The sequence below is a fragment of the Gossypium arboreum genome, chromosome 9 (assembly GCF_025698485.1).
Source record: "Gossypium arboreum isolate Shixiya-1 chromosome 9, ASM2569848v2, whole genome shotgun sequence".
In the NCBI taxonomy this organism is placed as follows: domain Eukaryota; kingdom Viridiplantae; phylum Streptophyta; class Magnoliopsida; order Malvales; family Malvaceae; genus Gossypium; species Gossypium arboreum.
In genome coordinates this window covers 79,713,475-79,732,608 of record NC_069078.1, presented here as the reverse complement: position 1 = coordinate 79,732,608, position 19,134 = coordinate 79,713,475, and the positions used below count along the sequence as shown (strand labels likewise).

At 36.6% G+C, this 19,134-nt stretch overlaps 4 protein-coding genes and 1 long non-coding RNA gene across 7 annotated transcripts; 2 read left to right on the top strand and 3 right to left on the bottom strand.

Annotated features, from left to right (window-relative positions):
* Positions 1 to 34: 34 nt before the first annotated feature.
* Positions 35 to 2,852, top strand: LOC108456580 (pentatricopeptide repeat-containing protein At3g09650, chloroplastic). Its single transcript, XM_017755127.2, has one exon. It carries the CDS (start codon positions 315 to 317, stop codon positions 2,571 to 2,573), a length of 2,259 nt encoding a protein of 752 aa, XP_017610616.1. The 5' UTR covers positions 35 to 314; the 3' UTR covers positions 2,574 to 2,852.
* A 105-nt stretch (positions 2,853 to 2,957) lies between these two features.
* LOC128280721 (uncharacterized) lies at positions 2,958 to 3,345 on the bottom strand. Its single transcript, XR_008270847.1, has 2 exons — positions 3,217 to 3,345; positions 2,958 to 3,109 (listed from the first exon to the last, which is right to left on the bottom strand). It is a non-coding gene; the product is annotated as an uncharacterized LOC128280721 (long non-coding RNA).
* Positions 3,346 to 3,425: 80 nt separating this feature from the next.
* LOC108455526 (uncharacterized) lies at positions 3,426 to 7,825 on the top strand. Its single transcript, XM_017754074.2, has 8 exons — positions 3,426 to 3,584; positions 4,088 to 4,282; positions 4,370 to 4,636; positions 4,955 to 4,989; positions 5,076 to 5,144; positions 5,461 to 5,611; positions 5,713 to 6,386; positions 6,578 to 7,825. Exons 1-8 carry the CDS (start codon positions 3,503 to 3,505, stop codon positions 6,980 to 6,982), a joined length of 1,878 nt encoding a protein of 625 aa, XP_017609563.2. The 5' UTR covers positions 3,426 to 3,502; the 3' UTR covers positions 6,983 to 7,825.
* Positions 7,826 to 9,325: 1,500 nt separating this feature from the next.
* Positions 9,326 to 10,783, bottom strand: LOC108456581 (40S ribosomal protein S23). The gene is made up of 4 exons (XM_017755128.2): positions 10,627 to 10,783; positions 9,956 to 10,111; positions 9,731 to 9,857; positions 9,326 to 9,645 (listed from the first exon to the last, which is right to left on the bottom strand). Exons 1-4 carry the CDS (start codon positions 10,629 to 10,631, stop codon positions 9,505 to 9,507), a joined length of 429 nt encoding a protein of 142 aa, XP_017610617.1. The 5' UTR covers positions 10,632 to 10,783; the 3' UTR covers positions 9,326 to 9,504.
* A 3,363-nt stretch (positions 10,784 to 14,146) lies between these two features.
* Positions 14,147 to 18,868, bottom strand: LOC108454123 (interactor of constitutive active ROPs 2, chloroplastic). 3 transcript variants are annotated; one of them, XM_017752451.2, is made up of 4 exons: positions 18,439 to 18,868; positions 16,887 to 17,060; positions 16,186 to 16,369; positions 14,147 to 16,014 (listed from the first exon to the last, which is right to left on the bottom strand). In XM_017752451.2, the coding sequence occupies exons 2-4, from the start codon at positions 16,904 to 16,906 to the stop codon at positions 14,350 to 14,352; spliced, it is 1,869 nt and encodes a 622-aa protein (XP_017607940.1). In that variant the 5' UTR covers positions 16,907 to 17,060; positions 18,439 to 18,868; the 3' UTR covers positions 14,147 to 14,349. The 3 variants fall into 3 exon arrangements, with proteins under 3 accessions (XP_017607940.1, XP_017607943.1, XP_052875253.1); XM_017752454.2 differs by having other exon boundaries at positions 14,147 to 16,008; positions 18,439 to 18,866; XM_053019293.1 differs by lacking the exons at positions 16,887 to 17,060; positions 18,439 to 18,868 and adding an exon at positions 16,464 to 16,605 and having other exon boundaries at positions 14,147 to 16,008.
* Positions 18,869 to 19,134: the final 266 nt, after the last annotated feature.

The window sequence follows — 19,134 nt, the reverse complement described above, 5'->3', positions numbered from 1 at the left end:
TAGATAATGCTTTCAAGAAAACTAAATGAGATAAGGTATTTATAGATTTTAGAGCCAGGTGTTGATCGTGTTTTTAATATATATTCGAATAAAAAGAAATGATAAAGAGTGGGGTAAAGTTCGAAGGAAGAAATAATTATTAGTAATAGAGTTGGAAGTGTGAAGGAGCAGCGAGGTGTGGATAAAGAAAAAAGGACATAATCCAGTCGACGTAGTACTTCCCTTCTCCATTCAAACCATACCTTTCTTCTTCCTCAACCACATCCTTCTAATACTTGTTTACCTTGTTCCTTTCCCCCCCAAATGGACCAGCCATGTCTATGAATATTGCTTCTCCTTCCCCTTGTTCTTCTTCCTCCTCATTTCCCTCCGCTCTCCGCTGGCTCTCTCCCCTTCCTCTGCCGCCCTCACCCTCCACCTCCACTACTTCCTCTAAGCCCGCGCGTCCCTTTTCTTTGCGAGCTCAACCCACCGCTACCGATTTATCTCTCCCCAGTGATAAAAAGACCAACGATGATCAGACACTTCTTTCACTCCTCCGCCAAAAGAAAACCGAACAAGCTTGGACCCTTTACTCTCAATCCCCTCACCTCCCCACTCCTACTTGCTTAAGCCGCTTAGTTGCTCAACTCTCTTACCAAGCCACTCCTCAATCTCTCGCACGCGCTCGTACTATCATCACCCGCCTCCGCAATGAACGCCAGCTGCATCGTCTCGACGCCAACTCCCTCGGCCTCCTCGCATCGGCCTCCGCGAAATCCGGCCATACCCTTTATGCCTCTTCGCTCATTAAGTCCATGCTTCGCTCTGGTTACCTACCGCACGTCAAAGCATGGAGCGCTGTCGTTTCGCGGCTCTCTACCGAGTCACCCTCTGAGTCGATAAGCCTTTTTGACTCCGTGACTCGCCGCGTCAGGCGTTTCGCGGACCCTTCAATTGTTGCTGATTCCAAACCTGACACGGCTGCCTATAATGCTGTGCTTAACGCTTGTGCTAATTTGGGGGACAAAAGTAAGTTTTTGAAACTGTTCGATGAAATGCATGAATGGGGTTGCGAACCTGATGTTTTAACTTATAATGTCATGATAAAGTTGTGTGCTAGAGCTGATAGGAAAGATTTGCTTGTGTTTGTGCTGGAGAGGATTATTGAGAGAGGAATACGTTTTTGTATGACTACTCTGCATTCCCTCGTTGCTGCTTATGTTGGATTTGATGATCTTGAAACGGCTGAGAAAATTGTTCAAGCTATGAGGGAAGGAAGGAATGATCTTTGTAAGATTCTCCGAGATGCGAATTTGGAAGATTTAAAACAAGCCAAGGAAGATGATGACTATGACGACTACGACCTGGAGGATGAAAAGGAGGAAGATATGGAAGATTTGAGTAAAAAAAAGATAGATGATGTAGTATTTGAGAAGTTGCTTCCTAATTTGATTGAGCCGAGCAGCGAACCGCTTTTATTGCCTAAAGTGTATGCACCGAATTCTAGGATTTATACGACACTAATGAAAGGTTATATGAAGGCAGGTAGAGTTACTGACACGGTGAGAACTTTAGAGGCGATGAGGCATCAAGATGATAAGGCTAGTCATCCTGACCATGTTACATACACAACAGTTGTTTCTGCATTTGTGAAGGCCGGATTGATGGATAGAGCGCGAGAAGTGCTAGCTGAAATGACAAGAATTCGTGTGCCTGCGAATCGGATTACTTACAATATTCTTCTCAAGGGTTACTGCCAGCAGTTGCAAATAGACAAGGCAAAGGAGCTGCTAAGGGAGATGGCTGATGATGCAGGGATTAAGCCTGATGTGGTTTCATATAATATATTGATTGATGGGTGCATATTGATCGACGACAGTGCTGGAGCACTTGTGTTCTTCAATAAGATGCGAGAGCAAGGAATCACTCCCACGAAGATCAGTTACACTACATTGATGAAAGCTTTTGCTTTGTCGGGTCAACCAAAGTTAGCTAACAAGGTTTTCGATGAGATGCTTAGAGATCCACGGGTAAAAGTCGATTTGGTTGCTTGGAATATGTTGGTGGAGGGATATTGTAGATTGGGACTGGTTGAAGAAGCAAAGAAAGTCATCCAGAGAATGAAGGAAAACGGGTTTTACCCTAACGTTGCTACTTATGGTAGTCTAGTAAATGGGATTGCAGTGGCTAGAAAACCAGGGGAAGCACTGTTGCTTTGGAAAGAGATAAAGGAAAGGTGTGAGATGAAGGAGGAAGGCGAGAACTCATACTCTGATTCCCCTCCACCATTGAAACCAGATGAAGGTCTGTTAGATAGTTTGGCAGATATATGTCTGAGGGCTGCTTTCTTCAAGAAGGCATTAGAGATAGTGGCTTGCATGGAAGAGAATGGCATACCACCAAATAAGACAAAGTACAAGAAAATCTATGTAGAGATGCATTCAAGGATGTTTACTAGCAAACATGCTTCACAAGCGAGGCAGGATAGGAGGATTGAAAAGAAGAGAGCGGCTGAGGCATTCAAGTTCTGGTTGGGTTTGCCCAATTCTTATTACGGGAGTGAGTGGGAATATGAACCTCCTCAAAGATGATTAAATTTATGCCTCTGGCTCAGGGTCTATAGAAACAACACCAACATTGATCTATACTTATAGCAAATTGTAACAAGGTTAGTGTAACTATAAATTGCAAAAGCAAAGTAGAGTCTCGTGGTGCTTCATGTAATGAATTGAATGCTTCCTTCACTACGTAGTAAATTGTAACAAGTTTAATGCAACTATATATTGCAAATGCAACATAATCAGCCCATAGATGTTTCATGTAATGAATTGAATACTTTCTTCAATGTGTATACATCACCCTTTCAAACAGATAGTTGAATTGGAAATTGTGGGCTTATTCCATGTATTTTAGTTTGGTCTTTTTTAGTTTCTATTCTTTTGTAGATGAAAAGCACAGGGACTAAAATCAATCAATTCAAAAAGTAAAAAGGCTAAAATTGATCAAATTAAAGTTCAGCGACTACATCTATAACTTTTACAAAGTATAGAGAGGAATAGCAGAATCTATAATGCACAACGTAAAGCGATCTGAACCCTCCATACAAGGTTGTCACGGCAAATCAAATCTGTAGAAGCGTTGGATGTGGTGGGAAAGTAAATAATCCGGGTAACGAACTGAAATCCTAAAAAAAGACAAGAAAACAAAAATGGAAGATCCAACGTCATAAATCACCTGATCACCGCACTATACCGGTCGCTCCCACATCCTCTGTGAAGGGCTTCCTACCTCAACCTCGGTCACTTTTTTCCGGCTTCAAATTTATTTATGCTTTGAACCGCTTCCCAAATTCAAAAAAGAACATTCACTAAATAATTAACGCATTTGCTTTCTTAGTAAAGCATTTGTTATTTCCACATATTTCAAAATCTTTACCTTTTCTTCAATTCTATTTTTTATCTCAATTCAATTCAAATATTTAAATAAGTAACGCATTTGGCCTCATTGGGGTGATTCCGGGATGCAAATCGATTTTGATATCGAAGGTCTAAGCCTCATCGATGTTTCGTCCGAAGACGATTGCCTCCTCTCTCAATCCTCAGGTCTTTCTTTATTATCATCATATGATTTCCTCATCTACATTTCATCGAAACATAACTTTATTTTTCATTTTTCTGATAATCATGTTTTAGAATTACGGTGAAATGTTCCTTTTTCCAATTTCTTAATCTGTTTATTACGAATAATTAGCTCCAGAAGATCATTGATGATAAGCTGATTTTTCATGTTTTATTGATTTCTCTCGGTATTCTTCTTATAGAAATTGTTTGACTAAACCTTCAAATGAAACTGATTGAATTTTTTACCTGAAAGCAGTTTCTCATCGGCATTTGCTGTTTTCCCACTATAACGGATTCAGTTTGGCCTTCTGAAAGCAATTTCTTGTTAACATTAGATAATTTGGGGATGCTTTTTCGAAAAATATAAGATGATGATCCACTGATCCTCGTTTCTTTTTGCTTATTAAATTTGAAACTTAAATCTCATTTTAATGTTGCAAAACTATATATCTCTCCTGACAAATTGGAAATTGTGTGTTGTGCAGAGAACGGGATTAAAACCAGAACTGTTTGGTTTTCTTTGGATCTCGACAATGTAGAAATCTCATCAGGCTTTCTTGAAGAAGCTGGAGAGTTAGAGCAACCACCAGGTTCTTTGGAACAAGACGAGTTGAGAAAAAATGGAAAATATAATTTACGCAAAAGTTTAACATGGGATAATGCTTTCTTTGCTAGTGCAGGTACAATTTGATCTTTTTTTTTCATATACTCTTAGCAAGTTATGGTTTTAAAGTACTTGTTTTTATTTATTTGTAATATTATTTTAGGTTTTCTCGAACCGGAGGAGTTGTCTAGCATGTTGGGAGGCAGTGAGAAAGGTGAAATAAGTAGATTTCCCGGGATCCAAGAGGATGTAAACAGATCTTTTGATTCATTAACGATGTTGGATACTAAAATTTTGACTTTGGAAAATTCTGATGCTGATTTGTTTGAGGATATAAGAGCTTCAATCCAGAAATTTAACAAAATTTCCAACACAGCAAATTCCATTGGCAAAAAGGAGTTGGAAACAACATATTCTGAAAGTGTATCATGTAAGTATAATTTGTTTCTTTCTGAATCTGCATCTTTTTCTGCTGTTGCACCCAATAGTTTTTCTTCGATGCCACAAATACAACTTCAAAGGATTTCCTTTCATCCATTGAGGGAAATGTAATAATTAGGCCAACATAACTTGTATTCTTACGGTTTGTACTTATCTTATGATCCTTTATTCGTATGCTGAGGTTGTTTGCTGTCTTATTTTAAATAATATCACATCAGATATAGGGCTTAAAATAACATTCTAGGCATGCTTATTCTTTGCACAAATATTCTCAAACTGACAATACCTGTTTTCCTTTTACTTCCAGTTTCAAAGAAGGTAGCATTTATCACTCAAGATAAGGTACATCAAGATCTGCCAATGCAAAATTTCATTATTTGTAACTTTCTTGTGTGTCCCCGCTAACATTTATTTTTCTGCTATTTCAGATGAAGCAGAAAGCAGCTCCAAAGAGGCCAAACATTGGTGTGAAAGATACTGGGAAAACAATGAAGCAGGTTTCTTTCTGATGGCACATATCTCATGCATTTATTAGCTGTGTCATGCAAATGACTGAAACTGCAACTTGTATCTTCTTTTCTAGTTGAGATAGAAATAATTTTATTGAACCATGTGTTCTAAGTAAGTTTTAAACTTCCAAATCTAAGAGGTGAGGTGAAATTAATTGGATTTTGTTGTTCTAGAGATTCATAGAAAACAATACTATAAAGCTGTGGTAATTTAATTATTGTGACTGCTGATTATAGACCAACATAACGGCTATTTACTACGACTGTAACTCTTATTTGTTTTTCGTCTAACTGGCCTGTACAGCCTCTTTCTAAAAGTGGAGAATCAACTTCTTCTCTTCATAAGCTGCCAATGGGACTAAGCCAGTTTGCTCCCATTTCCACAACATCAACCAGAAGGCTCTCCTTGGATGCTAAGATTGTTAAAATGGAAAAGAATGCAAAAAGTGTGACTGGTAAATTAAAATACTTTCTGTTTAGATTAGCTTCATCAAATTAGAAGTGTTCTTGCTCATGAATTCTATTTAGTTCACTCTCGATTTGTTTTAATGGTTAGGTAGAGGCACCACTGTATCAAAGACTCGTGGTTTGGGTGGTTCAAGACATATTGTGCCTAAGTCTACCCTATCTGCCAAATCTTCTTCCTGCTTCCCAGACTCTAGCACAGCAGAGCTGAGAAATTATTGTACCTTGCTTGAAAGTAGTGCCAGTGTTTTATCTGAGGGAATTGGAAAGTCTTCCTTGAATTTGACTAAACAAAAAAACGACTCCAGAAAAGTTAACCCTTCTTCCTCTGGTTATACTATCAGTAACCCATCCAAAATTGTAGCAAAAGGTAAAAATCAAGCAGGAAATTCGAAGCTTTCCACTTTTTTGAAGTCTTCAACCAAGCTCTCTTCCAGTATATCTCCTGCTAGCTCTATCAGTGTACAGTCCTCAGAGTCACTATCATCAACCTCTGCTGCTAATCAAAGTCCTAACATTGTAAGAGATAGACTTCGTATTGGCTCCCACAAGGGACTCACTACAAATTGTGATGTCCACCAAGATCTGGATTCTCCGAACCATCCTACTGGCCAGTGCTTACTGGAAGCCGGGGCTGAGGTTACTGGTGCACTTGATGAAAGAGTAAATAAAGCTTCACAAGAAACTAGTGGGCTTCTTCCCCCTGCTTCGCTGAAACCCTCCAGCCTTCAATTGCCATCACCAAAAATTGGCTTCTTTGATGGGGTTAGTTCTTATTTCTTAAAATTTCCATCTTTAACTGTGGTTAAGAATAAGCAAACAGAGATTTTCATATCAGAATCTTCAGCAGGAAAGGAGATAGAACCTGTCTGTGTCTATTCTTTGACGAAATCCAAATGGACAAATTGCCTGCTTGTATTCTTTTTAGCTCAATTTTGTTTTGATCATGAATGCAGGTAAGATCATCAGGTCGTAGTCCAAATGGGAATATGTTGTATCATCCTGGTGGAACTAGTGACTCGCCTAATATTGAAGCAAAAAGCACTAGTCCTAGTGGAAGCTCAAACAGTGCAATGATTGGAAAGTTTCAACCTGTTAGAATCCTCACTGCAATCAAGGGCCCCAAAGTTGATGTTAAGCAAACTTCCTCCCTTGTAAGATCTAGATCTTCCTCGTCAATTCAAAAACCTTCAAATGCTCCAACAAAGGTACCAAGTGCTTCAAGAAACCTCAAAAGCAGCCCTGGCACATCTCCAAAACTTCAGAATAAATCCTCTCCTAGAACTGATAGAGGAAGTTACTCAAAGGCTCAGGGAATTGGTTCTGTTGAAACAGTAGTAAGCCAAATAGTGGGTGTGTGAGGCAAGGATGGTGCTCGCATAAAGGATGCCAAGATTGTTCCTCTTGATGGAGTACCTCAAACTGCTGATAATTTAACTTCCGAGTCTGATGTTCAACACATTGTCACATTGAAAGAAGCTGCTGAAAAAGAGACATACAGTCAACCATACTTTAAGACTAACACACTTTCCCTTTATAACACCACCAAGGAAGATGCTCCTCTTGAAGACCAAATTACTGGTTTTGTTGCAAACGGAGGCCCTGTGGAAGTGGATATAAATTCAGGCACTCGTAAAGAAGCCATTTCTGATTATCATTTTGCTCATGGCTGAAAGTTGTTTGTAAACATTTTGTCAAACCCCACTCATTCCTCAGTGACTTCTGAAATTACTTCTGGGTCAAGGAAACCTTTCTCGGTCAAGGATTCATTTTACAATATTGATGCACCACTAAAAAGTTTATCAGGAACAGCAGTGGCAGTAGACAAGAGGACCATTTTATCGATTCCAGAGAGCATCTTACACAAGAACAGCTAAGATAAGTGGAAAAATCTTGTTTGGTTTTCTCAAGGTACCTTGGTGTGGATCTAGGTAAAAAGCCTTGTAGGCTATATAATACACTCTGGTAGCATTTTGTACTCCTTTCCAGCAATGAGGGTTCCAGATTCAAATTCCACCAAGTTGGGATCTGATCCTGATCTTGAGTAGATAGTGTCTTATGGAGCGCGTTTTAGAGGTTTTCAGTTATGAAGTAAGAACTTAAAGATGAAGTCATGGATTGGATTTGCCATCATATTACCATTTGTGTCCAGACATATTTATTATGCAATGAGAGCAAGATTTATTAAGGAAGAAGAAAAAGAAGGTTGTCTCATATAGATTGTGCCCACATTGAAAATGTACTTGCAAACAACTCTTTATTTCAGAGTATAATTTTATGCCCAGTTTGCATACATGATTTTATATAGTTCTGTGCCAAACAAATCTGCCTTCTTGACCATGCAAATTTCTGCCAGGCTTGTAATTGAAAGTTGCTGTACTTGTTCTTGGGATGGGATTTTTACGAGATTAATTGTTCTTAGTTTTTTTAAACTGTCAGTGTCATACCAACAAGAAGATATTTACTTATAGAATCTGTGGATTGTTTTTAGTACCAACAAGTATACAGACCCAGCAAGTCGGGGCAAATTCTTAGCAGCTATAGGACTACTAAACACTGTATGAATTACCAATCCAATAAATGCAATCTTATCTTTTCCGATGCATTTGCATACTTTAAAACCCTTAAATCCAATAAACAGCTTTCATGTATATTGACAATCTTCATTCATAAATCATCTCAGGCTCCAAGTTTGTACTCCCATTGAACAGAAGACAAACAAATTGACAGGATGGACGTCTACTATTGGTACGTGTGAACTAGGGTTGAGCAAGAAAAATTAAAAACTGAAGGTAATTTTAAAAGTCGCCGTACTCGAAACTGAATGTAATTCTATTTTTATTTAATATATAGTAATTTTTTATTTTTATTGTACAATAAATATTTTATATTTAAAATAGTAAAAATAATTTAAAAGTTGTTGAAATTTTTTATATAAAAATATTTATAAAAGAATTTGAAAATTTATCAAATAATATTCAAAGCTATAAAACATATCTCATTTTGTCAAAATAAGTCTAAAATTTAAAACAAAAATTAATACGAAAAAACCCTAGAAGCACACATTTGGCTTAATAAATTCAATCCATATTTGATCATCATGAAATATGCAACTCTAATATTTAAATATTAATAATATTTGAATCAACCCAATTGTGACCTCTAATTCTTTGCATAACTAAAAACTAAGAATCTCATTATTGAAATACATGGCATTATGAAATTAATTGCCCTTTCTTATTATAATACTATACATTGCGAAATGTGGTTTAGAAATACTAGAATTACTAAATTTCTTTTTTAGTTAGCCAACCATTCGACCTGATTTTTCACAATAGACTTGGAATTACCAAGAACCTATTTAATCTGGTTTTGTTCTTTAATTTTACATTTTATTTACAACAAATAATTATTTATAATTCAGTCCTACCTCTTATGCACTAATTTGACTAAATCAACAACCAAAATTGTTTTTAGCATTTTATTTAACATTCATTATAACTCACCCTAATGGTTAGAGGAGGTGTAATCCTGAATAACTAAAATTACCAACTTTTATTTTATTTTATATTGTTCTTCCTTTTATCAACAATTAAGTAATTAATTATAACTCAAATGTTTTGATTAAGTACGAATCGAATCATTTTATTTACGCAGTTGCATAAGTCAACGCATCAAAATCATAGCAAGCGGAAGAATGAACATTTTGGAACAGATATAAAGCACCAAAATCTTTTTGATCAAACGATGACACCAAAAATTCAATACAATAATAGCCAGAAAATAATCAAAAGTCCAGAAAAGCTACCAGGCAACAGAATGCTCTCAGTTTTAAGTAAAACTATAGAAAGATCATGAAAGCCATCTTTTCCTCATTGCAAACTTAAGATCTAGGCTTCTCTTTTTTCTCTTTGAAGAGTGCCAAGAGTGAGACACCAGACACCTTCACAACCTTGAACCTAACACCAGGAATATCACCAACCGCATGACCCTTTCGTCCAAATCCAGCAATCAACACCTCATCCTACATTAACATATTAATCATCAAAAGTGTAGCAGCGAAAACCATACCTTAAGGCTTTAACTATTTTCAGTTCAGTAATACTCACATTCTCTTCAATGTAGTTTAAGCAACCATCATTTGGAACAAAAGCAGCAATCTTCTTGCCGTTTTTGATCAATTGAACTCTAGCACACTTTCGGATGGCAGAGTTCGGCTGCTTAGCCTCGATACCTCTGCATGTACCAATGCCTCAGTGAACTTGTTTGAAATAAGAGTTGAATGAAAACATTAGAACCAAACAAATTTAAAAAGAAAAGGAAATAAGAGTTACATCTTCTCAAGGACAATTCCTTTAGCATGGGAAGAACCGGCAAATGGCTTCTTCCATTCATTTCCAAGGTTAGACTTCTTGTATGCCTTATCAGCCCACCTCTGCCTCCTGCGGTGGGTCCTCAGCTTGCGCCCCGCTCCCATACCACGTGTTTTCCTATAACATTTTTATATTATTAAGCCATTACTTAATATTTCTGTATTCTAATTGTCATTTGAGATATGATTTCAAACAAGCTTCGTTCAAGAGTAATTCCTCCTAAATCTTAAAACCCAAATCGAAACAGACATTTTGTTTCTACTAGTCAAACAAGAAATCAATAACCCAAATTCGAATTCAGTAGTCCAAACTTAGTTCTAGAAATCTAAAACAGCAACCAAAATTCAAACTTTCGGAGCATCTAAAACCAGAACCCCGGGCTGTAAAAAAATTTCCTTTGTTCTTCCCCCAACTTATTCAACACTCGCCTTAAACAAAGAATGGAACCAACAAAAGACTTCAAGATCCAATACCCAGATTTTAAAAACCAACGGTTTTCATGAAAAGTCATCCCTTTCACTGAATAAACAAGAGTAGCTTAAACACTTTAAAAAAAAAAAAAAGGAACATAAACAAGTTGCTAGAATATGTCGATTAGAGCTAAAAGAAGTAAGGAGAAGAAGAACACATACCCCATGTTGGTGGAGAGAGGTTGTTCGGGGTGAGTGGGATGGAATGAAGGTTTTGAGAGATTTGGAGGCGAAGACAAGAGGGAAACAGCAGTTGCTGCAGTGAGCGAGTTTTAAACCCAAACGATCCTAACCCTAGGAAACGATGCGGCAAATAAAGTGGGCTATGGTATTCGCCTTACAAATTGGGCCTCATACCTACGCCATTTCATTTATCTTTTAAAACTAGTCCAATAATAATAATAATAATTACAATAATCTAGTGAATTATTTATTTATCACAAAGAAAAACTATTTTTAATCTCTAATTTTAATCTACTAATAACATTCCTTAGAAAATAACAGTAACAGTAACAGAAACTGGAACTGTAGCAACTTTGTTGATTTTCAATAAGTAGAAGGGATTTTCTTCCAAAAATAATAGATTTTGTTTACAATGTTAGAGTTCCATTAAAAAAAGCATTGGAAGACATTGTCATATTCGGATATATATATCCATTTGTCATATCAGGAGCAAAATGTGCAACGACAGCAACCAGATGTTCCTCAGTTGCAACTGGTCTTGCAACTCAAAGACATACCAGGGCATTTATAACCAAGGAGATCAAAACTAAGTATAGAAAGATGAAGGTTGTTGGAAAATGGAAGGAACCTTTTATCACTCAGGTTACAAAGAAAAATAGAGCAGAAAGAAAGAGAAAAATCGTTGCTACTAAAGATACTAACGATGAAAACATCTGCCGTTGGCTAATTTGGCACCACAAGTTACAAAACACTACTTCAAGAGAGTTAGTGCCCCCTCTTCAACCAAGAAAAGAAACAAGAAATTGAAAGATGTTGACGTTCCAAACATCCTTGATGAAACTGCTGATGCTGCTAGGCCATGTGCCTGAACAGAGAAAATCTCGATTCCTTACCCCATTCTGTGCAAAGAGGATGAAGTTTATGGTTGAGAAAGGCTTCATCAATGAATGAAATATTCAAGAAGATGGGTTTTGTAGAGCATGACATGGACATCTTTTTAGAGGAAAATGAAATCTTGTTTTTTGTGTCCTATGTCAAGCCCTATGTAAAGAACTTGGTGCTTGATTTTTATGTCAATCTCCAGAAGACATGCAGATAAGGATGATGTGCACTACATGCAAGCTTATGTGCAAAGATACTTCTTTACATTCAGTCTTGCAGTGATCAACAAGTCGTAGTGAAGATGATGATAATTTCATTACTGTCCACGATCAACTTGCCTCCCAACTCACAAACAAAATCTGTTCCACTTGGTCAAAAGGTCAAGATTTCATAACTTCAGAGCATGAGCCTACCTAGGCTGCATAATATGCTATTGCTATAAGAAATTAGCTGCCCTCCAAGCAAAAGATGGTTGTCAATAAAAAGATGGCAATATAACCATATAAGGTAGTTTCATTTATTCATGTTCTTCTTGGTAAACTAATATTTAATGAGATTACCAAACACACAAAAACCAAGAACACTAGGCAGATGCTATCTTTTCCCTCACTCATCTATTAGATCATGCTACAACAAAAAGAAAGACATGGTGCAAGAGGATGAAGTTACTGAGCCCCCATCGCCTAAATTGAAATATTCTTACTAGTAGAATAAAGGGAAACATAGAGTTGTTGATTCTGATGTTGGAGCTGATGAAGCTGATGAGGATTCAGTGCAAGATGATGCCCTAGTTGCAGCTGCATCTACATCTGGCAAACCAACCAATGCAGATATGGCAAGATTGTTCAACCAATGCAGATAAGCAACTACATCATTTGGAGAGCCAAATAAAGCTCCTTAACAAACAAAAGGCTCGAATCCTGCAAAACAAGGCTAATCATCTTGCTCATGACACTTGATCAAGCTTTTGCATTCTTGAACAAAAAAGGGCGAGAATGGAGTATGGAGTCAGGAGTAGAGATATATTTTCTTGACGAAATTATTGTTTTGAGTCATGTACTTAAGTACGGATGATTTATATGAATTTTATTTTATCAATGCTATGTGTCTTATTACATGAATTATTGGGTTCATAGTGGATTGATTAAGGGGGAGCATTGTTAAGAAGATTGTTTTTGCCCTTTCTTAAGTTTGTTGTTATGTTTTTGGTCAAAATACTCGAGGGGAATTATTTGTGTCGGATGCACGTCCCAAATGCAATGCCGGTTGCTACTCCTCTTGCAACTAGTTTGTCATTCAGCTTGTCATATTTTAAGGGTATCTTTCTTACTAAAAAATCTTGGACTTTTCCTTACATCACCTTCACAATTTTAAGCAAATATTAATGACTTGGATCATCAAAATAATCGGTCAAGGACTTCTTAAGACCTACTCAAGCACAGTTCAACGAGAATGGAATTCACACTGATTGAAGTTTTACAAGCCTCTAACATTTAGATGAGAAAGACGTGTAAGGAGTGATCTAGTTAATATATAAGAGTGAGGTTATAATTTGGTGAGTGAATAAAACTTAAATCATATCTTGTACTGCAAATTGATAGTCCAAAATACGTAATCAATTTCCATGTTTATATCTATTTTTATTCTTCCAATTGTTATTTCAATTGCAACTAAACGTACAACAGACATGCAAATTCAAACAACCCTCAATAAGTTTTAGTTAACTTTATTTATTATTATTTTGATGGAGTAGTCCTCCTTAATTTGTTTAAGAGTTTGAGTAGTTACTATTGTTGCAATTTAATAGCAGAATTAGTTTTTTTTTTTTACTGATTTCAAATTTGAACTGCAAAAGTCTTTTTGTTTAACCTTGTTTTTATGGTTAAAAAGTGGGTTTAGACCTTTACAAGTAATGCTAAACACATTTTATATCACTAACATTTCCATGTACTTCGGTTAATAAAGAAAATTATTACAATTGTTCTACATCACTTTTTGACTTAAGTCTAAATTATAATTCAATAATAAATCTAGTTGTTACAATTACTCACCTCAACTATCCTAACATAAAAGTGAAAAGAATTCTCTCAAATAAAATCTATTGAGTGTCAAACAAAATTATCAATAAAAACACAAAATAGTAGTCGAAATAGACACAAAATAGAAGTCGAAATAGACAATCCAAAGATTATGTTTTGCAAATCAACAATGCTACCTATTTATAAGTTTCCTCAAAAGTCTTTTCACGGTGTTTTAATAGACTTCAAACTCTGATTTAAAAGATAAAAACGGCTTCAAATAGAATAAGGATACAATACTTAAAAAACACAAACTCTTCTCCTTTTAGGAAAACCATTCAAATGAACTAAAAGTTTTCACACGAATTTGGTTTCCCTTGCCATGAATCACCTACTCATTGGCTACAATAAAATTAAACACAATCAAATGTCACAAGCTTTGACTATCCCGATTGTTGTTCTAACATGAAAATGGAATAAACAGTCAAAATTCTAAACGCGGTCCAACTTGATATGAATAACATTTTAATACTTGGAATCTATTCTACCTGTAAGCAATTTTGATCAAAATGGATGAGAGATGTTAGTTGAAGCATAAATTTAAGAAAAGGTGGAATAAACATTTGTCTTCTTAAAGGAATTAGGATTTTAACAAACTGAAACTCTGATCCTCTGACCAGACAAAAGTAAGGTAACTTTTCATAAACTGAAAACATCCACAGCCATTTCAAGTTTTACTTTTAGAGAAGAAATATATATTATATTATATATGCATTGCAACCTAGCTATCATGCATTTGCTGCTACTTCTGACCTTTCTTCCATAACACACCAATCTTTTTTAACATGTTTCCATTCTTCTTCTTGGGTGAATCATCATCCATGTCTTCCGAGTTCGGCGAACCATTTCCAGGGTTATAGTTGCTGTCAACAGATTTTGTCTTGTCTGAATGTTTCCCTTTGTTCCCGGATGAAAGCATGGCAGTAGCTGCCTCAGCTGCCTTTCTCCACTGATCCAGCTGCACCTTCAGTCTCCGCAACTCTGCCTCCATTTCAGTGTTTGCTTCTTGTGCTGCATCCAGCTGCTCGGTTGCTCGTGCTGCTCTTCGGCTACTCTTATCTGCTTCTTCTGTTAAATAACCAACTTTCATCAGCGCCTCTCGCTCTGCGGACCTTGCTGCTTCCAACAATGCGACCGATTCTTCACCAACTTTGTTGCTACCCGTTTCCATGTTCATAATTTCTGTTTTGAGCATTTTGTTTTGCTCTCTTATGCTCTGCAATTCCGTTTCCTTTGCTGTCAAATTTGCTTTCAACTCTGTCAAATCTGCCTCTAACTTCTTCAACTCTATTGCAAGTTCAGATTCTCTTTCGTTAGACCCTTTTTTCTCAATCTTCAAATTCAGTTCCTCAATTTCCTCGGAAATACTCTGCTTTTCAGTCTCCTTATCCATTAAATTTGCTCTCAATTCGTCAGCATCGGCTTTTGTTTTCTTTAATTCTTCCTCCAGTTCAGCTTCCCTCTGGCATGACTGTGCTTTTATACGCTCCACTTGTTCATAAGCACCTCTAATTTGCAGCGTACTCCGAATATATTCTTCTTGGTACCTGACCTCAGCTGCATCCAGTGCTGATCTCAATTTATTCACTTCAAGTTTTGCAAAATTAAGCTCAGAGTTAAGCTGCTGTATGCCCTCGTTTTCTCCATCCTGTTGGGGTAGTTTATTGTCTTTGAGATGCTCGACCGTTTTGCTGCTATTACCAATCAGTTCAGCCTGGAGCTTGCTCACAAGTCCCTCCAGTGACTTAACTCTAGCTTTTGATTGCTCCAATTCCAACGTCAATGTGTTGTAAGCTTTGGTTTCTTTCGTCGCATCAGAACCCAGCATTTCTATGGTTTTATTTGCTGCTTCCAGTTGTGTTTGGGTTTTGTGAACAACTTCAAGAGCCTGCGATTCAGATTCTCTGCAATCAGTGAGCTCAGACTTAAGTTTTTGAACCAAGGAGAGAGTTTCAGTTAGTTCAATTCTCAAGTTCTGAATCTCAGTATGCGCGGATTCAGCGTGCTTAGTTTGAAGGGCCTCAGATTCATGTGCTTTTTCCAGCTGAACTTTAAGCTTTTGAATTTCATTCATGGCAGAAGCCAAGGCTGCAGAATCCATTGAGTGCTGTTTCTGGACTGCCTCAAGTTCAGACTGCCATGCTCGATCTCGGTCTTGAGAAAGCTTACGAAGTTCTTGCACACGGTCATCCTCAGAGGCAGAAATTTCCATCAATTGCTGTTCGGATTCTTCAAGCTTAGCTGACATTGCTGATAGCTGCTTCTTGGCCTCCTCAGCCTCTTGCATTGCTCGCCTCTTCCAGGACTCTGATGCAGTCAGTTGGTCTTTCGTCTTTTTTAGATCATCTTGAAGTTGGGTGAGCTGTGATTCCAGTTCAGTCACTCTGCTCGGACGCTTCTTCTGAAGCTCAAAAGACAAGAGTGGACATTAATGTAAGTATGAATAACAAAGTACATAAGCAAACACAAAAATGTCCCGTAATGACCGAATTAACAGCATGTCGAAATATCTTCATTGTAGTTGTATCATCCTACACTTAAAAACAACCTAGTTTAGGTGTACTTGACAGAAGAATACCTCAGCTACTGGGCTTCTCAACACTTTTCGCTCAGTAACCTTTGGACTTCTGTCTTTGGGTGTCTTACTTGCAGGATTTGGAGAAGACACAGCCTCAGAATCAGATCCAGGTATCTTCAGTTGACGAGCAGTCCGAGGTGTTGCTGGAGATTTTCTCTGAGGCACTTCTACAGAGCTTGTTCTACTGTCAAATGGAAAATAATAGCAGTAAATATCAAGAACATCAATTGAAGCTTATAGTCAACAACCAATAGCTACGGCTAAACAAAACCATGTACCATCTGATCAGTTATTCCAAGATGACCGAACTAATCTCGGAAATTCCATCGGTTAAATCATATATTTCAAACCTGGTGGGACAAGCCTTGATTGACTACCAACAACTTCAAAATTCTGCAGCCAACCACCACCATGAAGCTGTCCCACCATTTTCACAAGCAGAAGTAAAACAACCCAATATACACACCTCATCTGGAACCAATATAGGATAGGTTCACATGAAAATTTGGCGGAATCCAGCCTCATAAAAGGCAATTTAACATCTAAAATTAGTAGACAATCATCAAGAAATGGACCTTTTTTTTCCTTTCAAGGAAACATTAAGAAGAGCAATGAAGGATTCCAAGGACATAGTTTACTTTAAGGGGACAAAAGAATTGTTAGAATGCTATAAACACATTATTGACTAACGACGAGCTTACCTTCCTTTAGGTGTCTGCATGATTTCGATATTTTCCCTTGAGTTGAAGAGATGAAAGGGCAAAATATTTGTACTCTGCTTCAAAGTTCAAACACCCAATCACCGACCGTCTGACCCACACCACCTCCAACTAGTTTAAAACTGCGGGCTGAGGAGCGAAGTTGAAAGGGTGAATCTGATACATAAATATAGAGAAAAGAATAAATAGTTCATGAAAGCTGCTTTCAATATCTTATCAGTATGCAAAGGACCTAACAAACAAACAATACAATTACAATGCCTTAAAAGAAACTCCAAAGAAACTACTTCCACTATCACCAACCATAACCAAATGACAAGATTTAAAAGGAAAGATAAAAAAGGAAAAAAAAGGGAAGACAAATAAATAAGGTTGCCATCAAATTAATTCATTAAATATCATTACAAACAAAACCATTTTTTCCAACTCTTTTTTTTCCACTTTTTCTCTCTCTCGGGGAAGATCCTTCCTTTTCACCCTGTACTGAAAAATATACTATAACCCTCCGCACCCCCCAAAAAAAAAAAAAAGAAAAAAACAGAACACACATCATTGAAACCACAAGGAACCTGCTAGAAATGAATGAAGTTTTTTTTTTTTTTTTGAAAAAAATGAAGTTAATGTATATAAAATATAGCCCATGTTCTGCAATATTTTTGGATGAAAAACTGAATCACTCTGTCTTAATGAAAATTTGCGCCAGTATGCGCATGGAATAGTGTTTTAACTCTCATTCCAATCAAAGAAACAAATTTTCCTACATTTTCTTCATTTTACAACAAATTTATGATCAAAGCCCTTTTTGACTCCATAAAAAATCTAGTATTTTTACTTGAAATATGCTTGTTAACTTAGAAAGCAAAAATGGAAAGCAAACTTAACTTAACAAGGCAAAACTAGGAATATAGGGAGTCAAATGAACTTGAAGACATGCAAGGTTTCAAGGAAATATCTCACTTAATATGTATTTACACACACACACACACATATATATGTTTTCTTAGAGAAAACTAAAAACTGTGTAGGCATTGTTCACCCTTGTGTAATCTAAGCTGAGATGGAAAAAACCTGTTCAAATGAAAAGCAAGTTATAAAAGAGAAGTAAGCTTAAAACACAGAGTTGAAAACAGTGTTCCAAGTTAAGTCCCAAGTAGCAGTTAAAAATTTGAGAAAGAAGGGATGGAAACTCGATTCTTCTTCATTTACTGAGTAAAAGGTGCAAAGGAAGTGAGAGATAGTTATAACCAAGCTTTTGGAGTTCAAGGATGAAGTCACATTTTCTTTTCCCAGAAGAAAACCAACAGAGAAAATGGGATTTTTCTTGAAAATAATAATGAAAGAAAAGCACAAAAGGAGACATTATTACTAACATAAAAGTAATGAAAACCCAGAAAGATATTGACAACTCCTCACCCACTCTTACACACATTGAAATAAAAAGAAAAACTATGTCTAGCTGAAAACACAAATGTCTAGCAGTAAAACACAAATGTCTAGCAGTAAGGAGAAAGAAAACACAGAGATGGGGTTTTACCTGAAAGAGACTAACTAGCTAGCTTTGGTTGATATTTTTAATGGTTAGATAAGAAAAAAAAGGTTGCAAACAAAGAACCCTAAAATTCCCAAGCTTCTTTTATGAGCTAAGGATAATGCAGCAGCTGCTATCTCAATGCTCAGTTCCCTAAGGCCAAAGCCGAGTGTTTCTCTTTCTTCTATGTATGTATTCTTTCTTTCTTTCGCTGTTTTTGTTAAATGTCAGTGGAGAGAGTAAGCAAAAGGCGCTGCCTTCTTGGGACGTTTTACTATGCAGGAGAGATTATGATTGATTAAAAAGTACCACGCCCATTTCTCACGCGCTCTTTCAGTCTCCTCCCCTAAGCTTTTTAAATTTTTTTAGTTTCCTCCATGTCAGTATGCATTTCACCATCTGCTTCTTGTTTCTTCTTCTCTAAACTAGTCATTTTAATTTTTTAGGGAGTTTGTGATAAAATTATAAAATTTTAGGGAGTTTTTCAAAATAGCTTAAAATGAAATGTTTTCATTAAGACTAAATTGAATAGTTATTTATAATTACTTAAAAATAATTAAATTAAATTATTATTATTTTGATATTATTTATAAACACTTTATTACATTTGCGTTACTTTTTCTAGCTATTTTCTTGTTCTCATTGTTTCTTCTTCTGGTCTGGCGTAAATTTTGCTATAGTGACAATCTTTCATTAACCATA